The following is a 17,758-nucleotide window of genomic DNA, read 5'->3' as shown; positions in this document are numbered from 1 at the left end:
TACGGGAAACCTAATATGCAGAACTAAGGCAAACAATCTGAAAAGTCGGCGACGAACCGGAAGTAGTCAGGAAGCAACTCCCACCTGGAACGGGAAAATCGAGATGAGAAACTTCGCCACAGTGTTTTATGGCTGGCAAAGTTTAACCGTCGACATTCGAATTTAGATGCGACCAAACAATTCTAGAATTCCCATTTCAATTCACTCCCGAACCGGAAAATGGCCGCATCCTATATGCTGCTATAAGGAAAACTTTGAAGTTTTTTTTCCATACGAGAACGATAGTTTGAACTTGCTAAGTTGTGCATAAACCCGTCGAGACAAAACAGTGCGCGTCGTAATCCAGTGAATTATGAAGAGTGTCTTTGATAGGGTCGTTGAGAGATATTGCATTGTCGAGCAGCTGCGGTTTGCCTTGTTTACATGTAATGGGAAATGTCATGAACCCAGCTGCTAAATAATCGATGTAGCTTTGCAGCCTGATATGTACAATGACTCTGAAGGAGTTTTTAAACATTGTGTCTGTAACGAGAGAAAAATGCATATGAATTACAAATTTCAGTTTAAAAAAAACGCAATTTCCATAATATGTCCAATGCTCATAACCAATGTTGTCTGTGTAAATAATGCATTGTTAACGGGGTGGTAATTTGATATCCAATTAGTAAAACTGGATTGTTGGGAGCTGCTACCAGTATGTTTTATGCATGTTAAAACATTAAAAAATGTCAATTTCCAGGAAGAATATTAATTAAGCTCATTACTAAATTAATATTGCAACCAACATATTCTCTAGAAGATCATACGTCTTTAAATTACACTTTTTTTATTTTTCTCCTTAACAACGTTTTTAACAAGCCTAAACCTTATCATCCTACCTTCAAAAACAATCTCCCGACCACTTTAAGAATATTACATCTTTATCCGATATTGCCAACAAACGACGTTGTAATCTTTCAGTAAAATGGGCTCATCAAACAGCACAAGAAGCAACTGAGAACGAATAAAGAAATATTGGCTCGTTCTCGTTTATCTCATTTAGGTTCACCACCAGGCTAAAACTTAGGAAGTTAAGAGTCCACTACGCTTTACGAAAGTATCAATTAAAGTCTTAACCCTCCGGGATATACGATCAGGATTTAGCTGATGTATCTAAATAGCGCCACCAGGTGGTTTTAAATTTGTCTAGAAGTTTTACTTCAAGAGTAAACTCGATAACGAACTTAAGTTATGGAAACTCGACTATTAGTTAATAGTTAAGGTAATTTCAGCTCGGCAAACTAACTTAACAAGCAAACATTCACTTCCTTAATTCTATTAAACGGTGTTGCGGAATTTTCTTAAGTTAAAACTGTTACGGCAGAATTCAGTGATTTGAATAAGAGGATATTTATAAACTTTGAATGTTAAGGGCCTGTCAACGTTCTGGAACTTTAAGGAGTGTCAGACCTATTTTTCGGCTCGAATTTATAATCAATTCTCACAGCGACCGTGACCGCGAAATCTTGCCAAAACGATTAACCTAAATTTTGATAATTTTCACTCCGGTAATAGAATCCAGAATTAGGATAATCCATTTGGTTGGCAGCAGATGTTGATTAAGAAAAATTACAAGAACTTTTGAACTGTTTTTTAAGATTTTATCTGAAACTAAAGCAGTTCAGACTATTACCAAATAGTCTCATCAAATTTAAATTTAAACTCTCCATTAAATTGTCCGTTTCCTTTTGTTTCTCTACGACTTCCGACCTGTTCCTGATAGTTGATTTAAATTGCTACAGGAACATTATTCCCGACTGGAAATCTCGGTTTATACGAAAATGGAAATGGAAAGCTTCATAACGCCTAAAACCGCCGGCGCACGTATTCCAATTTATTTAACCGCGTATTGGTTTTGCGGCTAACGTATTACCGCGTTTTGGCAATAGACAGCGTCACAGTCTGAACGGAAATAAAAACAAATTACAAAGCGATATTGGATTTTTTTTTAAATGTTAGATTTTCTTGAGTATCCTTTGTTGTAAAATCAGTTCCTTTAGAGTCAATTTTCTGCAAAAATCCTACCAAAAATTTGAATCGAATGACCGAAATACCCGACAAAGTTCAGACTGCTTTGTATCCACACAACAAAAAGCAATACACGATTTATCCAGGGATGAAGAGTAGAGCTTTAAGAATTTCAGTTTGTCGGTATATAAAACGCAATATAAGGAAAAAGAACGTAAAACGCCGGTAGGGCGTAATAAAACGTCAAAATCAAAGCAAAAGGAACGATCAAGGCAAAGGCTAATTTGATTGGGCCCTTTGTTATTTAGAAAGGCTATTTTCGATTTTTCCGCAGTTTTGATCCACAAGGATTGCAAAGCTGGATTAGAGTCAAGTTGTTTTGGATTAAAACTATCTCAAATCTGCTTAACGCGCCCAAAATTGAGGCTAATTCGACTATATCCGGTATAATCTCCCGGCCTGTCGGTAATGTGGGAATTTGGGATATCTGGAATTTCTAACCAGCTAGTACGGAATGATAATGTTAAGTCTAATTTGATTGGTAGGGGATCCGGAGATTGGAATGGGGAAAGATATCGTGAAATTTTGGATTAAATTAGGTTTAAAAGTGATTTCTTAAGGTTTTGATTGTTACTTGAGTTTCAAAATAACTAACTAAAATACTTTCAATAATGTTACTTTAAAAAAAAAATTAAAACTGGACTCTAAAAGTCACACCAATATTTAACTTTCATTTAGTCTTTAAAATATTAATTTAAAGAAAATGGCTTTAACGAGTGAACATGAATAATTTCCAAGCAGGAACTGCTCTGGTCCCTATCTGCAAATTATTATTTATTTAGTACACGCGCGAAAACTTTTCCCAAGTCAACAGCTTCAAAAGAATCCCACTTCAAGTCAGATTCAAATTCAATTCGTACGAAAACTGCTTTCAAAAGAAGTTTCAGGAAACTACACGCTGCTCTGTCTTTCAAACTTTCAATTATTAAAGCCCAAAGGAGCAATACTGCATTGTACAGACCTTACTCAACAAAATAATCAGATCGAGATTGTCTATCAACCTTTACGACGTATTTACCTAAGTAATTTAATTGTGGACTGTTTATCCCGGACCGTCTTTGCCTTTCGACCCTGCTTATTTGAGAAGTTTAGGTGTAACCACGAGTGGTGCCCAGAACGACAATACATCAATTAAACGGTCTTTGTTTCGATGTTGAAAGGGGCCACAAGATCTTGTACCTAATTAAGACAACAGTTAAAATTATAAAAGCTGCCAAAATAGTTGTTAATTGTTAAAAAATAAAAATTTATTTTTTCACTGAGCTTTTATAGCTCTTGTATTGACGAGATAGCAAGAACTGAAACTATTAAAAATATTGTTTTAAGGAAAGCGTACTCCAATACGCTCTTACCCTATTGAGCATTTGCATTGTCTCAACATTGTTTCGAATAAAATAGTGTAGACGAGTGCACCCGACATGTTCTCCCTACACTGCATTTTATTTAAATGGCGAACTGCCGGTTGCATTTCCATTGGCTTTTGTAATACTATTTTCGTTCGGTGTTAAGTGGTCAGTTTTGTTGGTGACGTGTATATACGCTAAAACTGGGGACGTGATAGATTGTTATTGTTTCCATGCCCGATTCAATTTGAATTTATGAATAATAGAATATTCGTTAGCTTTTTGCTTGCCCCTATATACAAAATAATCCTTTTTGTATAATAAAATGGAATATTTTATTCGAACGATGCTGGTTGAATTATTGAGCAATTAGGGTCAAAATGCTGGGTCGACTAGAAAATTTTTGTTTTAACCTCCGTCATGCTCGAAATTCTGTCGTAATAAGAAACTGCAATATCATGCTAATCCGCAACTTGTCCCTTTAAATCCCGTATCCATATTTAATCTCTGTCGTCCAAGTGAAAACGCCAGATGTGGCTAGACTTCGGATATGCCAGTCAAAAGGGACGGAAACAATAAAGCCAGTCATGTTGGTAGTAAAAAAAAACAAACAAAACCGACAATTCAAAAAGTTTGAAATGCAAAATATGTTTTTTCTGCAAATCGGTCTGTTCATCAGATTGGCAAACAACACGGTTGAAAGTGGATTACATAGGGAATTTATCCGCGTTCAGTTTTGTATACGTGTAGATCGTCGATGTTTAAAGGGCTATAATAATTAAATCCTCGTGTGCATTTAGTCTAAACCTACCGGTGTGAAAATCACCCATAAAAATATTACATTATACAGACACTGATTTTACTAAATTTGTGTAAAATAATTTGAGCAACTAATTTGTTGAAAAGTTATAGGGAACAAACTAAGTTTGACATATTATGACCTAAGATGAACGTTATACTGTTTATTTTTGCTTGTTAGTCTTATTGAATTCTGAATGTCACGTGATCATTTTGACTGATACTCCACAGTTTGAATTCACCTTATTGTCCGAGTCATGTGATTGCTTCTGCAGTGTTTAGCTTGGCAAATTTTAATTTGGGTAGCAGACAACTAGTTAAATTGAGTTGGTCAGATTTACTAGACTATTTTAACTGGTCTTTATATAGAAACCAATATGTTCTAAGATGAAAATTAAATGATTTCCAAGTTTGAAATTAGCTTGGACACCTGTCGTTTTCCACTTGAAATTATTTTAACTTTTGTGTCGATTTTCTTTAGTTGAATATGTAGAGTTACATCTCCTGATTGTTTTAGTAGATGTTTGTTTTTTTTTTATAAATGTACAGGGTGTTACAAATTCGATGCATTAGCATTGCTGTCTTAGAAACTATAGTTGATAAGGCTTTAGTTAAAGGTTTGGAGATAGCAATGCTAATGCGTCGAATTTGTAACACCCTGTACAAATACATTTTTTCAATTTTAGTTTTAGTTTTTCATATTTAGATGGTATAGTTTGATCAGTGGGTATAGTTTGGTCAAAAAAGCAGCTTGGTACTTTTTTTGACCAATCACAAACTACGAACAGTGATTTGTCACTAAATATTCCTATTTCCTTTCAGTTTTGCAAAAATCTTTGCAGCTTGTAAACGTATTCCCAGTCACGTGACTGTTTACAATTGAGTGGAAGTTTAAACTCAAATTCCAGAAATTTCTAAAAATATACAAACATTTATTCAATTTGAACTTGCACGATAATATCTGTACTGTGGTTAGTAACAAAATTTAAAGTGGTTTTAGTCGGTAATTAGCGTATTTCTAAAAGCTAATCTAAAAGTTTCCAACATGCCATACACAAGCTGAAAACATATGCTCGGAAAGTTTCGTCCACCTACATCCCTAAGAAACCTGAAAATTAATAATAAACCCTTCTTGTACAGTTTCTTTTCGTTGAATTTGAATAACAACCCAAAAAAGGGGATCAACCTGACTGATTTCGCTCGACTATGGAAAGTTAAAAGAATTTGTTGTTTAGTTGCTATTTCGATTGTCCTGTTCAACTAAAATGACATAAAAAATTTAAACCATCCAGATGCACTTTTCCTCGCTCGCAACATCCGTTACTTAAGAAAAGTAATTTAGAAATCCTCGGTTTATTTCCGAGAGGAAACTGACTTTTTTCGTTTTTATCGTACTACCATTCGTGTCTTAATTAAAAAAATAAAGGTAATGTTCTTGTCTTTTCTGCGAAATGCGGTTTATTATTTGGGTACGTGAGGCTTTTCGTGAATTGCACCTCGAGTTTTTTACTAAACTTTATTGGATTTAAACACGGACATAAAGCTATTTTAACAACCGCATCCTTGAACGATGTATTGGGGATAGTTTGTACCATCCCGTCGTGGGCAGATTGACCAAGGTCGGATTTGTAAAGGTTACAACAACCTTTAAGTTTTAACCTTAGGTACATTGAAAACATTTAATACATTTTAATAGTTTTAACATCTCTAGTCAGTTTTCATTAAAATTGAGGTGAATTTTTTGGATTCAAATTTCTTGTTGGCAGCTAAAAAAAATTAATATCAAAATCCATTCAAATGCGGAAATAAATCATCGATTTGGTCGCGACATACCGCCTCGGAGGAAAAAAGTCAATTTGCAACTCGACAAGCGGGGCCTCATCAGCAAAGTTGTTTTCCTCGCATTTTCATACCTGACGTGGTTTTATATCCTTAAATGTAACTAAAATATATTACTTTTTTCTGTATATTTGTACACGTCAAAATGCATTAAAATCTTAAAAAACCTGTGTTCATAACTGAAATGGTTATGACACCCCATTTATCTGAGTGCGGTGTCGTTAAATGATTAATGAAAGACACCACAAACAAGAATTTTAATTTCCGTTTACACTACGTTAACCTAGTCACTGACCCCAAAGAATGATAGTCCGGGAAAACACGCAACCCGCCAACAAACCCGTTATTAAAATTTGCACAAAACATATTACTTGTTTCCTGTACTGTTTATAATCCCTGCTTAATTACACTCCAACCAACTTTAAACCTAAATCAACATTCCCAACGTGTAATACTCGAAATCCCGGCTATTGGATAAGCGGCTTTTTATATCCCCGGGGCGACCTTATCCTAGTCGTGTCGACTAATTTGATATGGGTAAATTATTTAGTGGTTGTTTTAAGCCCCCCCATTCCATCGTAAGATTAATCAGAAAAAATGAGAATTTACACTGCGCGAAAATGAAATGTGGACCTGCCAATCAAACGCCGAAACGTCGGTTTACGTTGATATTTTATTTGGTTACTAACATTATTTCGTATTCATGGCTATTACATTTTGCATGCGGCAACCGAGCAATATTATACAGTGCGTTTTTTTTAACGCGCAACATAGGATTTCACGTGTTAAATTTTTAAGCCCATGTTAGACCATGTTATTTTGGAACTACAATTATAAAACTTGACGGGTGGCTGTTTCGTACCCTGAAGCTTAAGTAAGTTTACCAATTCGGCCTAAAAAGTGTTAAAAAGCTTGCAAAAAATCATCTTTTTTCGAAAAGGTTTTATCGTTTCATACTCCCTGTATGCATTGTTGTTCTTTGTTGTTTTTGATACTGGTACGGCAGGTAGCAGGTAAAATTTGGCGTAGAAAGTAAAACAGGGTGATCATTAACTTTATATCAAGAAAGTTAAGAACAAAAGAAGTATTTTTATAAGTGAATTGTTCAAAGTAACCTCCGTTTGAAGCCAAACAGTATTCCAAACAATCATAAAATACCCTTTTGACGTTCAAAAGATGTCGGGTCGTGATACAGTCAAAATATGTCACTTTTCCTGCTACCTGCCCTGCCAGTATAAAAACAACAAGGAACAACAATGCATACAGGGAGTATGGAACGATAAAATCTTTTCGAAAAAAAATGATTTTTTTCCAGTTTTTAATTACTTTTTAGACCAAATTGGTAGGTATAAGAATATAATGCGTAAACATATGGGAAAAATTTAATGTTCGTTTGAAATGTGGGAGTGGGATCCGAAAGAAATTCAAGACAAACATTGGAATTTGAAATGTTTTATCAGGCATCAAAGTTATCATTGTTAGCTTTCTAAGAGATGCGGCTATAATGGAACACGAAAACGGCATATTTGGAGAAAAATTAAAAAGTGACAATTTTGACAAAAAATTGCATTTTTCCACTTTTTGGAAGGTTTAAAGGGCTTTTTTGATCTAATTTAAAGATTATAAGTACAAATATACTCTTTGCTGTGCATTGGAACCCGTATGGAGCAAAATAAAAATTTGCCAAAAACGCATTTGACTAAAACTGTCATTTTTTCAGTTTTTGAAAGGTTGTAACTTTTTTATTTGTACTCTTATAGATTTCGCTAAATCGTCATTAGAAAGAGGATAAAAAATACTACAAAATGAGCTAAAACTCGTCTCTCTAGCTCCCCGAGATATTGAATCTAAAAAGGTACTTAAAAAAGACCCTTATTTTATGAATATATTAAATGAAAAATTTTAAAATGCTTTTTTTGTGTTTATTTTACCTAATTTAAGGTTTTTAGGTTTTAAAACCTGGGGTCACAATCACTTGACTAGGACAGGTCACATTTTGAGTGAATTTGACAGACCAATTTGATGATGCGAAAATATTGAAAACTATCGAATCTACCAAAATTCAAGTCAAATTATCACTCTAGATATTATCACTGCTATGTAACTTTCTTAATCTAGTTTCAAAGGTCCCGAAGAATTTTTGAAGACAAAGTCAGATAATAACATTAAAAAATTAATTTGAGATACCTACACTGTTCATGTATTATTTCCACATGCAAATCATTGACTAAAAATTCCATTTTTGAATTGAATCCAATTACATATTTTTCCCAAACATTTGAGCCACTGAGCGAAAAAACATTTATTACATTCGGTTTTTTTGAAATATGGTTAAATGTACTTTTTCGATCGGAAAAATAAACCTAACGAGCGCTTTCTAGGGGTGAGGAGAAGACGAAACTAAATGAGACCCAATTTGTTTGATTCGATTTGTTCGATGCAAGGGCTAATAAAGAAAATTGTCTTGAACGTCGTGATTATACCATATTTGGCGACCGGATTTAGAGCTTTGTTCAATCAAGACGATTTGATTTCCGTCCAGCTGAGTTTAATTTACCAGAAAGCACGGAAATTTATAATTTATATAGCAATATACGAAATTGGCGTGAAAACCGCAAAAGCCCTGATATTGTATGCAATTACGAGTATGTTGTTTTAAATCACCTTTCAAAAATTCATTTTATATCTGAGTTTTCAATTGGGTTATCGATTTTCTGTTTTACCTAATTGCCTCTAACCGGCTCCTAGAATTGGCTTCGATAATTCAAAGCAATTTGGTTCAATAATGTTGCTCTCGAATTCCCATAATCTTCTGTTAATCTCAATGTAATAACTTCAGACCATCTCGGGGATGTTGTAAGACAGCAAAACTGACAATTTCCTCTTTTTAACAGGTTTATTTTAATCGCTCTTTCCGTTTTGATTTGCAATTTCCAGCATGAAGAAATAAATTAAAATTTTGCAAACAGTTTTTGTTTATCCCCCAATGAAATTTATAATTAAATTACTAATCCGCTTTATATTCACGAAATGCTTTCAGTTCACTTAACTTTTGTTTGTACTACCAGCAAGTAAAATATTTTGGTCATAACTGGTTCTTAAGTAGAAGTATCTCAACTTGAAAGGATTATTAATTTCCCATCAGCAACCCGGAATAAACGAATCAATCAACTTTTTCCTTATTTTCATAAAATGATTACAAGATGGTTATCACAAAGAAAAAGATGAATGAATCCGTTTTACCTTACAATAAAATTATGTGAAATACGTGACTGGCTGCCCGAATATCTTTTATCAGTATCCATTATTTGATATCGCTTCACGGCTTTCCTTCCTTCATGATCATTTTCCAGTTACTGGCAATTTTTGTTCCGGCAAAATGGCTTTAACGACGAAAATACCGTCGGCTTATAAATAGCCTTTTATTGCTTTTATATACTAAACGTCTCTCTCGCACACTTTTTTTTTCTGTTTTTTTTCCATGGAAACTCTATTAAACAGTTGATTCACAAAATCGATAACATCAAAGCCACGCCAAAACCATGTCAAGTCGATGTTGTTGTTTTTTGTGGTCGTTTGTTGATAATATCCTGTGTAAAATTGGTTTTTAGTCATTTTTGCAAAGTGGAGCATCAATTTTGTCATTTATAATATACGGTGTTTGTTTTGTAGAAAAGTGAGATTATCAATATTTAATATTTTTTAACTTTTTTTTGTATACTTAAATTACAATTATTCTATCGAACAATGTCAGGTCAAATTAGTCTAAATTTATATTACCAGGAAATGTATATGTAAATTATTCAATAGAAGTCGAGGCTTCAAAAGCTTGTAAAGCTTTAGTTAACACGGCTACTTATAAGGTAAAAGCGACGACTCTAATGAATTATTGATGTAAGCTGCAAGTGGAACAAAGCTCCTTTGGATTAAGTTACTTCGTATTCCGACAGGTTAATAAACAATAAATATCTTTGAAGGCACTTAAGACAACACCAAATTAACAAATTTTTAAAGGGGTGACAAAGCTGGGCTGCAAAGATATTTCAATTACAAAATCGTACAGTAAAATTAACTCTCTCGACAGGTTTGATGCATTACGGTTTATTTACCACTATCTCATGTTTATTCAACTGTGCTTCACCAAATAAATCTTCAAACTATGAACCTGCTATGTAAATTAGCCTTTTACCTAAAGCGCGCTTTATTTGCTCACGTTTATTATCCGCTCAAACTTCGCTAGATAAATAATACCCGAGACATTCGGGACTATTTCATGTATAGTGAAATATGCTATATGGAATTAGAATATTTTTTTAATTTGCTCATTTTTGACCTGATAGATTCAATAAATTTGTCTACGTTTAAGCACAAAAGCACAATTGGAATTATCTCGCAAATTTGAAAAATCAGGGACCTGTTTGTAAAGTGAACGTTTACGTTCAATTATTTTAATAGCGCCAGTAATTGGTTCTAGCCTCGTTCTAACAAGCACAAAAGCAAGAAAGAGAGAGGTTTACGGAAAGCTGTTTCTGTAAGGATAATAGAGTTCTCCTACCTTATAAAATTTAAAAATACTCATTGCTCATTGCCTTGGTGAAGATGCTAAACTAACTTGGATATTCTCTTCTTCTAACATTTGAAATTCTGGAGATTGTAAGCCCACTGGGGCATTACTTGGGATTTGGCATCATTAATTAAAATTAAGAATAAGTAGGCATTATTGGGCATTAAATAAGTATTATTAATAAAATTGAAAAGGTCTAAATTATATTATAAAAAAAATTGTCATACAATATTTTTTTCTATACATCTACCATTGAAATATAAACTTTTTGAAAAACGGTTTTTGCAAATGACATTTTTCGTAAGGGTCCAATTTGCCTGAAACACCGCCACTGTCCTAATGGGTTTTGCGCGTTATGTTGGCCAGTTAGCGCAATCGAAAATGATCGTATTACTACAGTTTTGCTACTAGTCTAGATTTGGCAATCATTGTGCTAGGTTTGTGCCAAACATCAGGGCCGTATAAAAAAAATCCTTTAAAGATATTAGAGCGGTTACAGTCAAGGAAACATTTAGGTAGCTTTGGAGCCCCCTGGCGGCCAAACGAAGTTTTATTTCCTATCCATTGACATATAAAAGTCTATATAAAGGGTTGTGTGTGACAATACAGACAGTTTTGACTAAATTTGACAACTACTACTTTAACCTTCATTAATTCGGTTATTTTGACAGTTACAGGGTGGTTCAATGTATCAATTTAAAATGTGATTTTTTTAAATAAGTGGCGCAATACAAACTGTTTTAATTTTGAACAAAGAATCAGACAGAATTATAAAAATGTGTTCCGTTTGAAAAACTAGACTTTCTGTCTTTTTTTAGAACTGATTTTTTGACCACACTGTATTATAGTATATTTTGACGTTTTTCTGTACCTGTTCCTAGAACAAACCTTGTCTAACATGATAAAACACAAAAACCAAAAAAAAAACTTTTCAAATCAAATTTCACATAAAATGGTAAATATCTCAGAAACAGATACAGATAGGTATATGACATTAATATACGAAATATGTCTAGAATGTGACGTAGAATACAAAAATAAAAAAATATACAGGGTGTCCCAATTAAAATAAGCAGCAGTTGATATCTACTTGCACGCATATTTCCTTATTTTTACTTTTTTTAATTAAAAAAGGTTTTTTTAGACTCTCCAGTTGTGATAATTCAGGAAGTTAGTGGGTATTGTTAGGCTAGGTTAGGTTAATTATTAGGAATTACTGGGCATTACAAGTGGGCATTACTGGAATATACAGCGGTAAAATTGCCTACACAAGAAAATTTCCCTCGCACATACACGACAGTTAGGTTATTAACGAGCTGGAAACGACGTTTGCAAAATGCACAGGAATTTAATAAATCACTGTCGTACATTCAAGGACCACACTGCACAACTTGAATGTTTCGTTCAACTTTTACGTCAACAAAACGCGCTTTTTCCAACTTAAGTAATAATGTGTACGAGCTTTGTCTTATCGCAGCCATTTATGATCCTACTTACAGATATTTATAACTTTCGCGTAAATGTTTGAAGAACATGTGTTACAGGCGGTATAAAATACACAAAAGTCGTAAAAAAAGAAACTTACCCCATAGTCGTTCATTCCTTCCTGCACGCCCGTGTTATTCTCCATTATCGCGTAGAAATCCATTGGGGAAACTCATTTTAATCCATCTGGAAAAATAAACTCGAGTTATGTATGGTTGTAAGTGAAAAGGTTTATTACCCAGTTGCCACAGTATGCTAGTAATTAAATTAAATTTCTAGTCACACAAAAGAGTGTCACTTTTTTTTGAATTTAATTGCTTCCTAGTGGAAATCTCCAGGAAGTTCATTGGAGCTGATTTTCCGCCAGCCTTCTTCGGAGCTGTTCAATTCGCCTGCCTCGGGGTGAACTTTTAAAGGAACTGACATGGAAATCCTGCAGATCGCGAACAAAATTCTACTTTTATATTATTACAATTTGCTTGGAAAGATTTTTCTTTTATATTCAAGTGACATTCTGGAAAATTTTACTTAAATAGCTCGTGGCTTACATGCAAAATTGATCAAATTCTCACCTAATCGACTGGCCTAAACTATTCTCAAGGGAATGTTTGGCAACGTTTCGGGTCCCGGACCTTTTTTCTTCGACCCTAAAATTTAATAACGATTTTCGGTCCTTTATTCTGTCATCAGAGTGCCCATTAAATTCGATGTTAGGTTGGAGCTCTTCTTACAGCAGCCATTCAATTTATGTTTATTACGTAACCAGGAATTTCGATCGACGTAATAACATTTCGATATTGGTAACTTTATAGGAAAGTAATTTGTAAATAATTTCATACTTCAGGGAATTGCTTGGGGTGGAATTATCTCGCAAATTTTAAAAATTCGAGACGTTCAATTATTTTAATAGCGCCAATAATTGGTTCTAGCCTCGTTCTAACAATTATGCTGTTATGCAAAGAAAAACGTGATTAATTATTCATAAGCCGAAATTAAAAATGTGTGAGACGTCCACCGATTAATTAGATAGTTCCAAGCCAGCGAGCTTGGACGCTCTTCCGCAATATATTAATAATTTAAAAAGTCCCTAGCCGAATACCAATCAGGACGAAGCCATCTTGGATGGAATGTGGGCCGTCGCTCTTCATTAAATTGTTAATGAAAGTAAGTAATTGGGAGGCTGCAGCATTCTCTATATCTCTTAGATAAGTCGATTTTGGCATACAAATAACCTCTAAATCAATCCACTGGCAGTATTCCAGATATTCACTAGGAATCCAGAATTTAATTACCTATTACCTTCATTAAAGTAACTTTATAAAAACTTGTTCAAGAACATAAAAATGAATCAACAGCGAAATGGAATTGTTTTATTGCTCATGAGACTTTCTATACGCTCGGGATTAGGAAACATAAAGGGCAGAAAGCCGGGACTTATTACCTTTATTACTGCAGAATAAACTTTCGTAAGGTTTTTAGTGTAGGCAGGCAGTACATTTTCATTTTACCCAAAATTTTGTTCAGAGACACTTTCAAATATAGTAGAACATGAAGGCAACTCATTGGTTTAACTGCAACGATAAAAAACTCTTAGAACTAGGTTCAAACCGTAAACTTATATCCCGAGACAATAAATCTTGCAGTAAAGCCGGTCGTATTTTAATATGTTTTATGTTTTAAAATAAATGTGTGTCACATACTGCTGAGTTATAACGGTCGTAATTCTTTGTCGAAACTATTTTGTAAAGAGCTAAAGTATGTTACAGACTGTGCGAGTTTAAAGTTTTTAATACAGAGTTGTTAGCAGTTTTAAAGTATTAATTCTATGAACCATTAAACTGTGGACTTTTCCTTTAAGTACAAACTTTTATATAAATTAACAACTTAATTTACTGCTGTAATTTATGATGAGTAACGTAATGATCTGAACAAATGTGATAGCAACTAACTGATGAAAATATTTCATTTTAGAAGCCAAAAGGTATTCCTGTAGGATCTGTCCTATCTGATATACCAGAAGTCAAAAAATGAACAACTTAGTTACAATTCTTTATGCATTTTGTTAAATTTTAGAGTTTCTAGTCAATATTTTGCAATGATTTTGACTAAAAGAGGTAGCTTGTTACTGCTGTAAAAAATTGTTCTCCAAGTTTGTTAAACTGTAAATTTCTTGTCTAGTTGCAGTCAATTTCAAGTAAAACTGATCGTCGGCAATAAATCTTGACGTAAAGCCCCTCACATTTAATAAATTGCACCTTTTCAAAAAAAGTGCCTGTCAAATTCCATTGAGTTATGAAGACCGTATCTCATTCCGTAATGATCCAATGTGCGTTATAATAAAGTGGGAGGTATTTTTGAGAAAAAGTTTACCAGCTCTAACGTTCGGTAACTTTTGGTTTTGTTCGGAAATATTCGGAATACGGACGTTTATTTAAAACAGTTAAAATCGTTTTTAAATAAAACAAAATTGGCAGGTTAAAAGTCGTTCAGTGCCCCGATTTGCGAGAAATTACCTTGTCGAAGTTGAAAACTTTTTGAAACTTTTCTCGGCGTGAACGAGAAGCGCGAGCGCAATTGCGATTGGACCGATGCGGAAACTCCGTGGTTCAAATTTCCACCAGCACACGAAGTGCACGACGATCGTAATGGAACTGGTTTTCCAATTTCCACTTCTCCAGTTTCCGCGACGAAGAGGTCCGCCTCCACCTGATGCTCTTATTCGGCGCACCACCGTAATTTGTCCTATCTGAATTTCCAATCTGTCTGACCGATTGGCAGTCAACTATGTTGAATAATGTTTTCTTGGATATACAAGGTTATTTCGATCCTTTAATAACCAAGAAGAAAACAGAATAATCATCAGTTTTTGCTTTGCAAACAAAGAATTATGATTGTCATCTTCCACTTTGGGCTCAATTTATTCAAAAACTTTATACATATTAAAAAATAATACTTTTCTCGGTAAGCTAATTGGATTTTGCCTTAAAGTACAAACCATCAAGACCAAGTTGCTTTCGCAGTTTGAAAAACTTTTACTGCCCGCACTAAATTCTCGTCAAACCTTTATATGTATATTCATTTGGAGTTATATATTGTGAAACTTTCCGGCAATAACTTTTTCGTCGGAAACTTAAGAAAACTAATCTAAAACGAAAATTAAGAATCCAGAACAAAAACCACCGAGCCCATTATTTCTCGGCACAGGCCGGAACAAAAACGCATTACCCCAAACAAAGAAAAAGTGTATACAGGGTACTTGAACTCTTCTTTCGGTCTGGGTCGGCCATTTTCAAAGTTTAAACGTGCCCATAATTTTAAGAAATTGTGATTTATGGTTTGGTTTGTTATTTTAATTAAACTCGTCCAGTCTATAAAGTAATTTGGAAAGTGTGCAAGTTTTTTTTAGTTTATTATTGTAATTTTTTCGTTTTGTGTTATGTTTATTATTTTACCAAAAATTTTTGAAAGCAACATTAAAAAAATAACGAGAACAGGCATGGATTACTATTAGCAACTAATTAAGTCTACTTTTTGTTATCTTTATGGACAGACTCTGTCGGATTAGAATCCCACACAGTATTACTTACTTTAACATTTTTTGGGGGTTTAATCCAATTTAAACTGAATTAATTTGGTAGGAAATTAAAACCTTAACCGTGTAACGTCTAATAAAAATTAAAGCTCAAATAAAGCGTTTAATCATCAATTTAAGCGACGTCATCGTAAAGGAGAGGGGGTCATATTTCCATAAAAAAGCTATATTTTCGAGCATTAATAAACCGGAAATACAGAATCCTGGGGATTCGCGTGACGTCTACGCTTATTAATGAAAGTTATATTGGTTTTTAATGGAAAACTCGTACTGATAAAGCTAGAAAATTGTTTTCCAGAATGTGAGCAGGGCATGTAAAAACGAAATGAACTAGTCATCTGGAGGAATAAAGTTTTGGTCAAAGTTTGGGATTAAGTTAAGCAAAACACTTTCAGTCCTGATTTATTTACTGCGGTGCTATTTATTTTTCTTGTCGGTTCCTCATGGGGTCATTGAGTAAAGATTTCCCGCGAGATTTCTCTGGTCCAGACATCCCCGTAATTGGTTGTAAATATTGTTGCCGACAAATTGATTGATGAGTTTTAACATGATACTTCGTGTGTGTTTGATTGATTACTCAAATTATTCATTAGTCGACAAGTGTTACTCATCCAAATAGCTACTCAGTACAACCCTTGCAACTTACTCAAACTTAGACTGCATTATGTATTCCAATTTTGCCGTAATTGCCCGCCTTCGACCTATCAAATATTTCAGAAGCGAAACCGGCAATTTGTTCGGACATTAAACCCGAAGGGCGCAATTTATAATTATTAGACTTTCCGCGCGGGGCCAACCTAACAATTTCATTCCGATAATATAAGCTTACTGATTTATCGATGGTAGTCTTGGCGTAAAGCAATTACTTTTGAATCAAAATGGAAATTTACAACCATATCCGTTGCGTTTATTGTACTATTAGTAGTCAAAAATCCACTTTTTATTTCAGGTGATTAGGGTTAACTGTTTGACACTTAATCCACCTAAAACGAAAAGGATAAAACTGGCAGCCACTAACACGACACCAGTTAAACAGGACCAGTCTGAGTGCTCCTTTTTTATTTTATCTAGACAACTATCCTGGAATGCCAACAATTTAGTACAAGCCATGGGCTGTGGAGGGCAACACTCTGGAATTAGGTAAGTGGCATTTTGAGGCTTTTGGTTTTCGTTTCCTAAAATCCCATATACACTACACTGTTTTCAACATATTCACACTTTCACTCACCTTTTGATAGGTAAATAGGGTCTTTCAGCCAGACATCTGGATCTGCAATATTAAACCGTGTAAATCTTCACAAAAAACAAAAATCCTGCAGACAAAAATTACTATCAGGGCCGTAATAACCGCAACACTTGAAATACCCTTGAATTCTCGAAACATTTGCGCTCACTTCATCTTTACTTTTCGAAGAGTAAAGTTTCTTCAGGTAAGATTTGATAACAGCGCTCTCATCCATGGCCAGAGCTTTGATTCCCATAACGAGCTGCCCGCCCAAAAGGCAAATGAGTATTATCATAAACAATATACTAAGCCAAAATTGACGCAGACGCACGCTGGTAATGCCTAAACCGCCCAATAGAATCATGCTCGTACCAAATATTATAGAGGATTGAGTCCCATTGATGGTCGGTCCGGGGATAGTCGTGCAATTGACCCCCATTGATATTAACACCAAGGCAAACACAAAAACTACTCCATTAATTGAGTACAACAAGAATTTTAAGTCGACGCATAACATTGTCACATTTTGACTGAACGTCAAAGATTGATTATAATTTAGACTGCCTAAAATGTCGTTTTAAATTGGTATGTTTCGTGTATAGTCTGTTCTTGCTGTTACTCACAAGCACCAGCAAAAAAACTGGGAAAAATGGTTTTAAAGGCCTCTGGCAATTTAAAATAGTTATGGGACGGTTTAAGACACCTGTAGAGGGCTCTGACACTTTTTAGGAAGTTCTCAGTAGCATTTAGAGGTCTTTGACACTTTCAAAATGGCTCCAAAGGCCTGTGGCAATTTAAAACAATTCTGGAAAAGTTTAAAACACTTGTAGAGAGCTCTGGCACTT

At 34.4% G+C, this 17,758-nt stretch overlaps 2 protein-coding genes across 4 annotated transcripts in view; both read right to left on the bottom strand.

Moving 5' to 3' along the window:
• The window catches only part of LOC145727459 (dopamine receptor 1-like), a 55,898-nt gene extending 41,159 nt beyond the window's left edge, over positions 1 to 14,739 (bottom strand). For both annotated transcript variants that reach the window (XM_081977023.1, XM_081977024.1), the window contains exons 1-2: positions 14,610 to 14,739; positions 12,197 to 12,282 (exon numbers count right to left, since the gene is read on the bottom strand). In XM_081977023.1, coding sequence (XP_081833149.1) covers positions 12,197 to 12,259 — 63 coding nt within the window. In that variant the 5' untranslated portion in view covers positions 12,260 to 12,282; positions 14,610 to 14,739. The remainder of the gene's footprint in view (positions 1 to 12,196; positions 12,283 to 14,609) is intronic.
• Positions 14,740 to 16,573: 1,834 nt separating this feature from the next.
• Positions 16,574 to 17,462, bottom strand: LOC145727882 (uncharacterized). 2 transcript variants are annotated; one of them, XM_081977731.1, is made up of 4 exons: positions 17,245 to 17,462; positions 17,019 to 17,175; positions 16,917 to 16,958; positions 16,574 to 16,863 (listed from the first exon to the last, which is right to left on the bottom strand). In XM_081977731.1, exons 1-4 carry the CDS (start codon positions 17,428 to 17,430, stop codon positions 16,634 to 16,636), a joined length of 615 nt encoding a protein of 204 aa, XP_081833857.1. In that variant the 5' UTR covers positions 17,431 to 17,462; the 3' UTR covers positions 16,574 to 16,633. The 2 variants fall into 2 exon arrangements, with proteins under 2 accessions (XP_081833857.1, XP_081833856.1); XM_081977730.1 differs by having other exon boundaries at positions 17,019 to 17,459.
• Between the last annotated feature and the right edge of the window lie 296 nt (positions 17,463 to 17,758).

The sequence above is a fragment of the Ips typographus genome, linkage group LG4, assembly GCF_016097725.1.
Source record: "Ips typographus isolate SLU linkage group LG4, UJ_Ityp_2.0, whole genome shotgun sequence".
Lineage (NCBI taxonomy): Eukaryota > Metazoa > Arthropoda > Insecta > Coleoptera > Curculionidae > Ips > Ips typographus.
Note: the sequence above shows the minus strand (reverse complement) of the source record. Positions and strands in the feature narration are given on the sequence as shown.

Coding starts and splice junctions, on each gene's coding strand:
- LOC145727882 (XM_081977730.1), bottom strand. CDS start 17,430: ATGTTATGCGTCGACTTAAAATTCTTGTTGTACTCAATTAATGGAGTA. Junction 16,959..17,018: donor CGGTTATTACGGCCCTGATA/GTAATTTTTGTC, acceptor TTAATATTGCAG/ATCCAGATGTCTGGCTGAAA. Junction 16,864..16,916: donor CCCTATTTACCTATCAAAAG/GTGAGTGAAAGT, acceptor ATGGGATTTTAG/GAAACGAAAACCAAAAGCCT.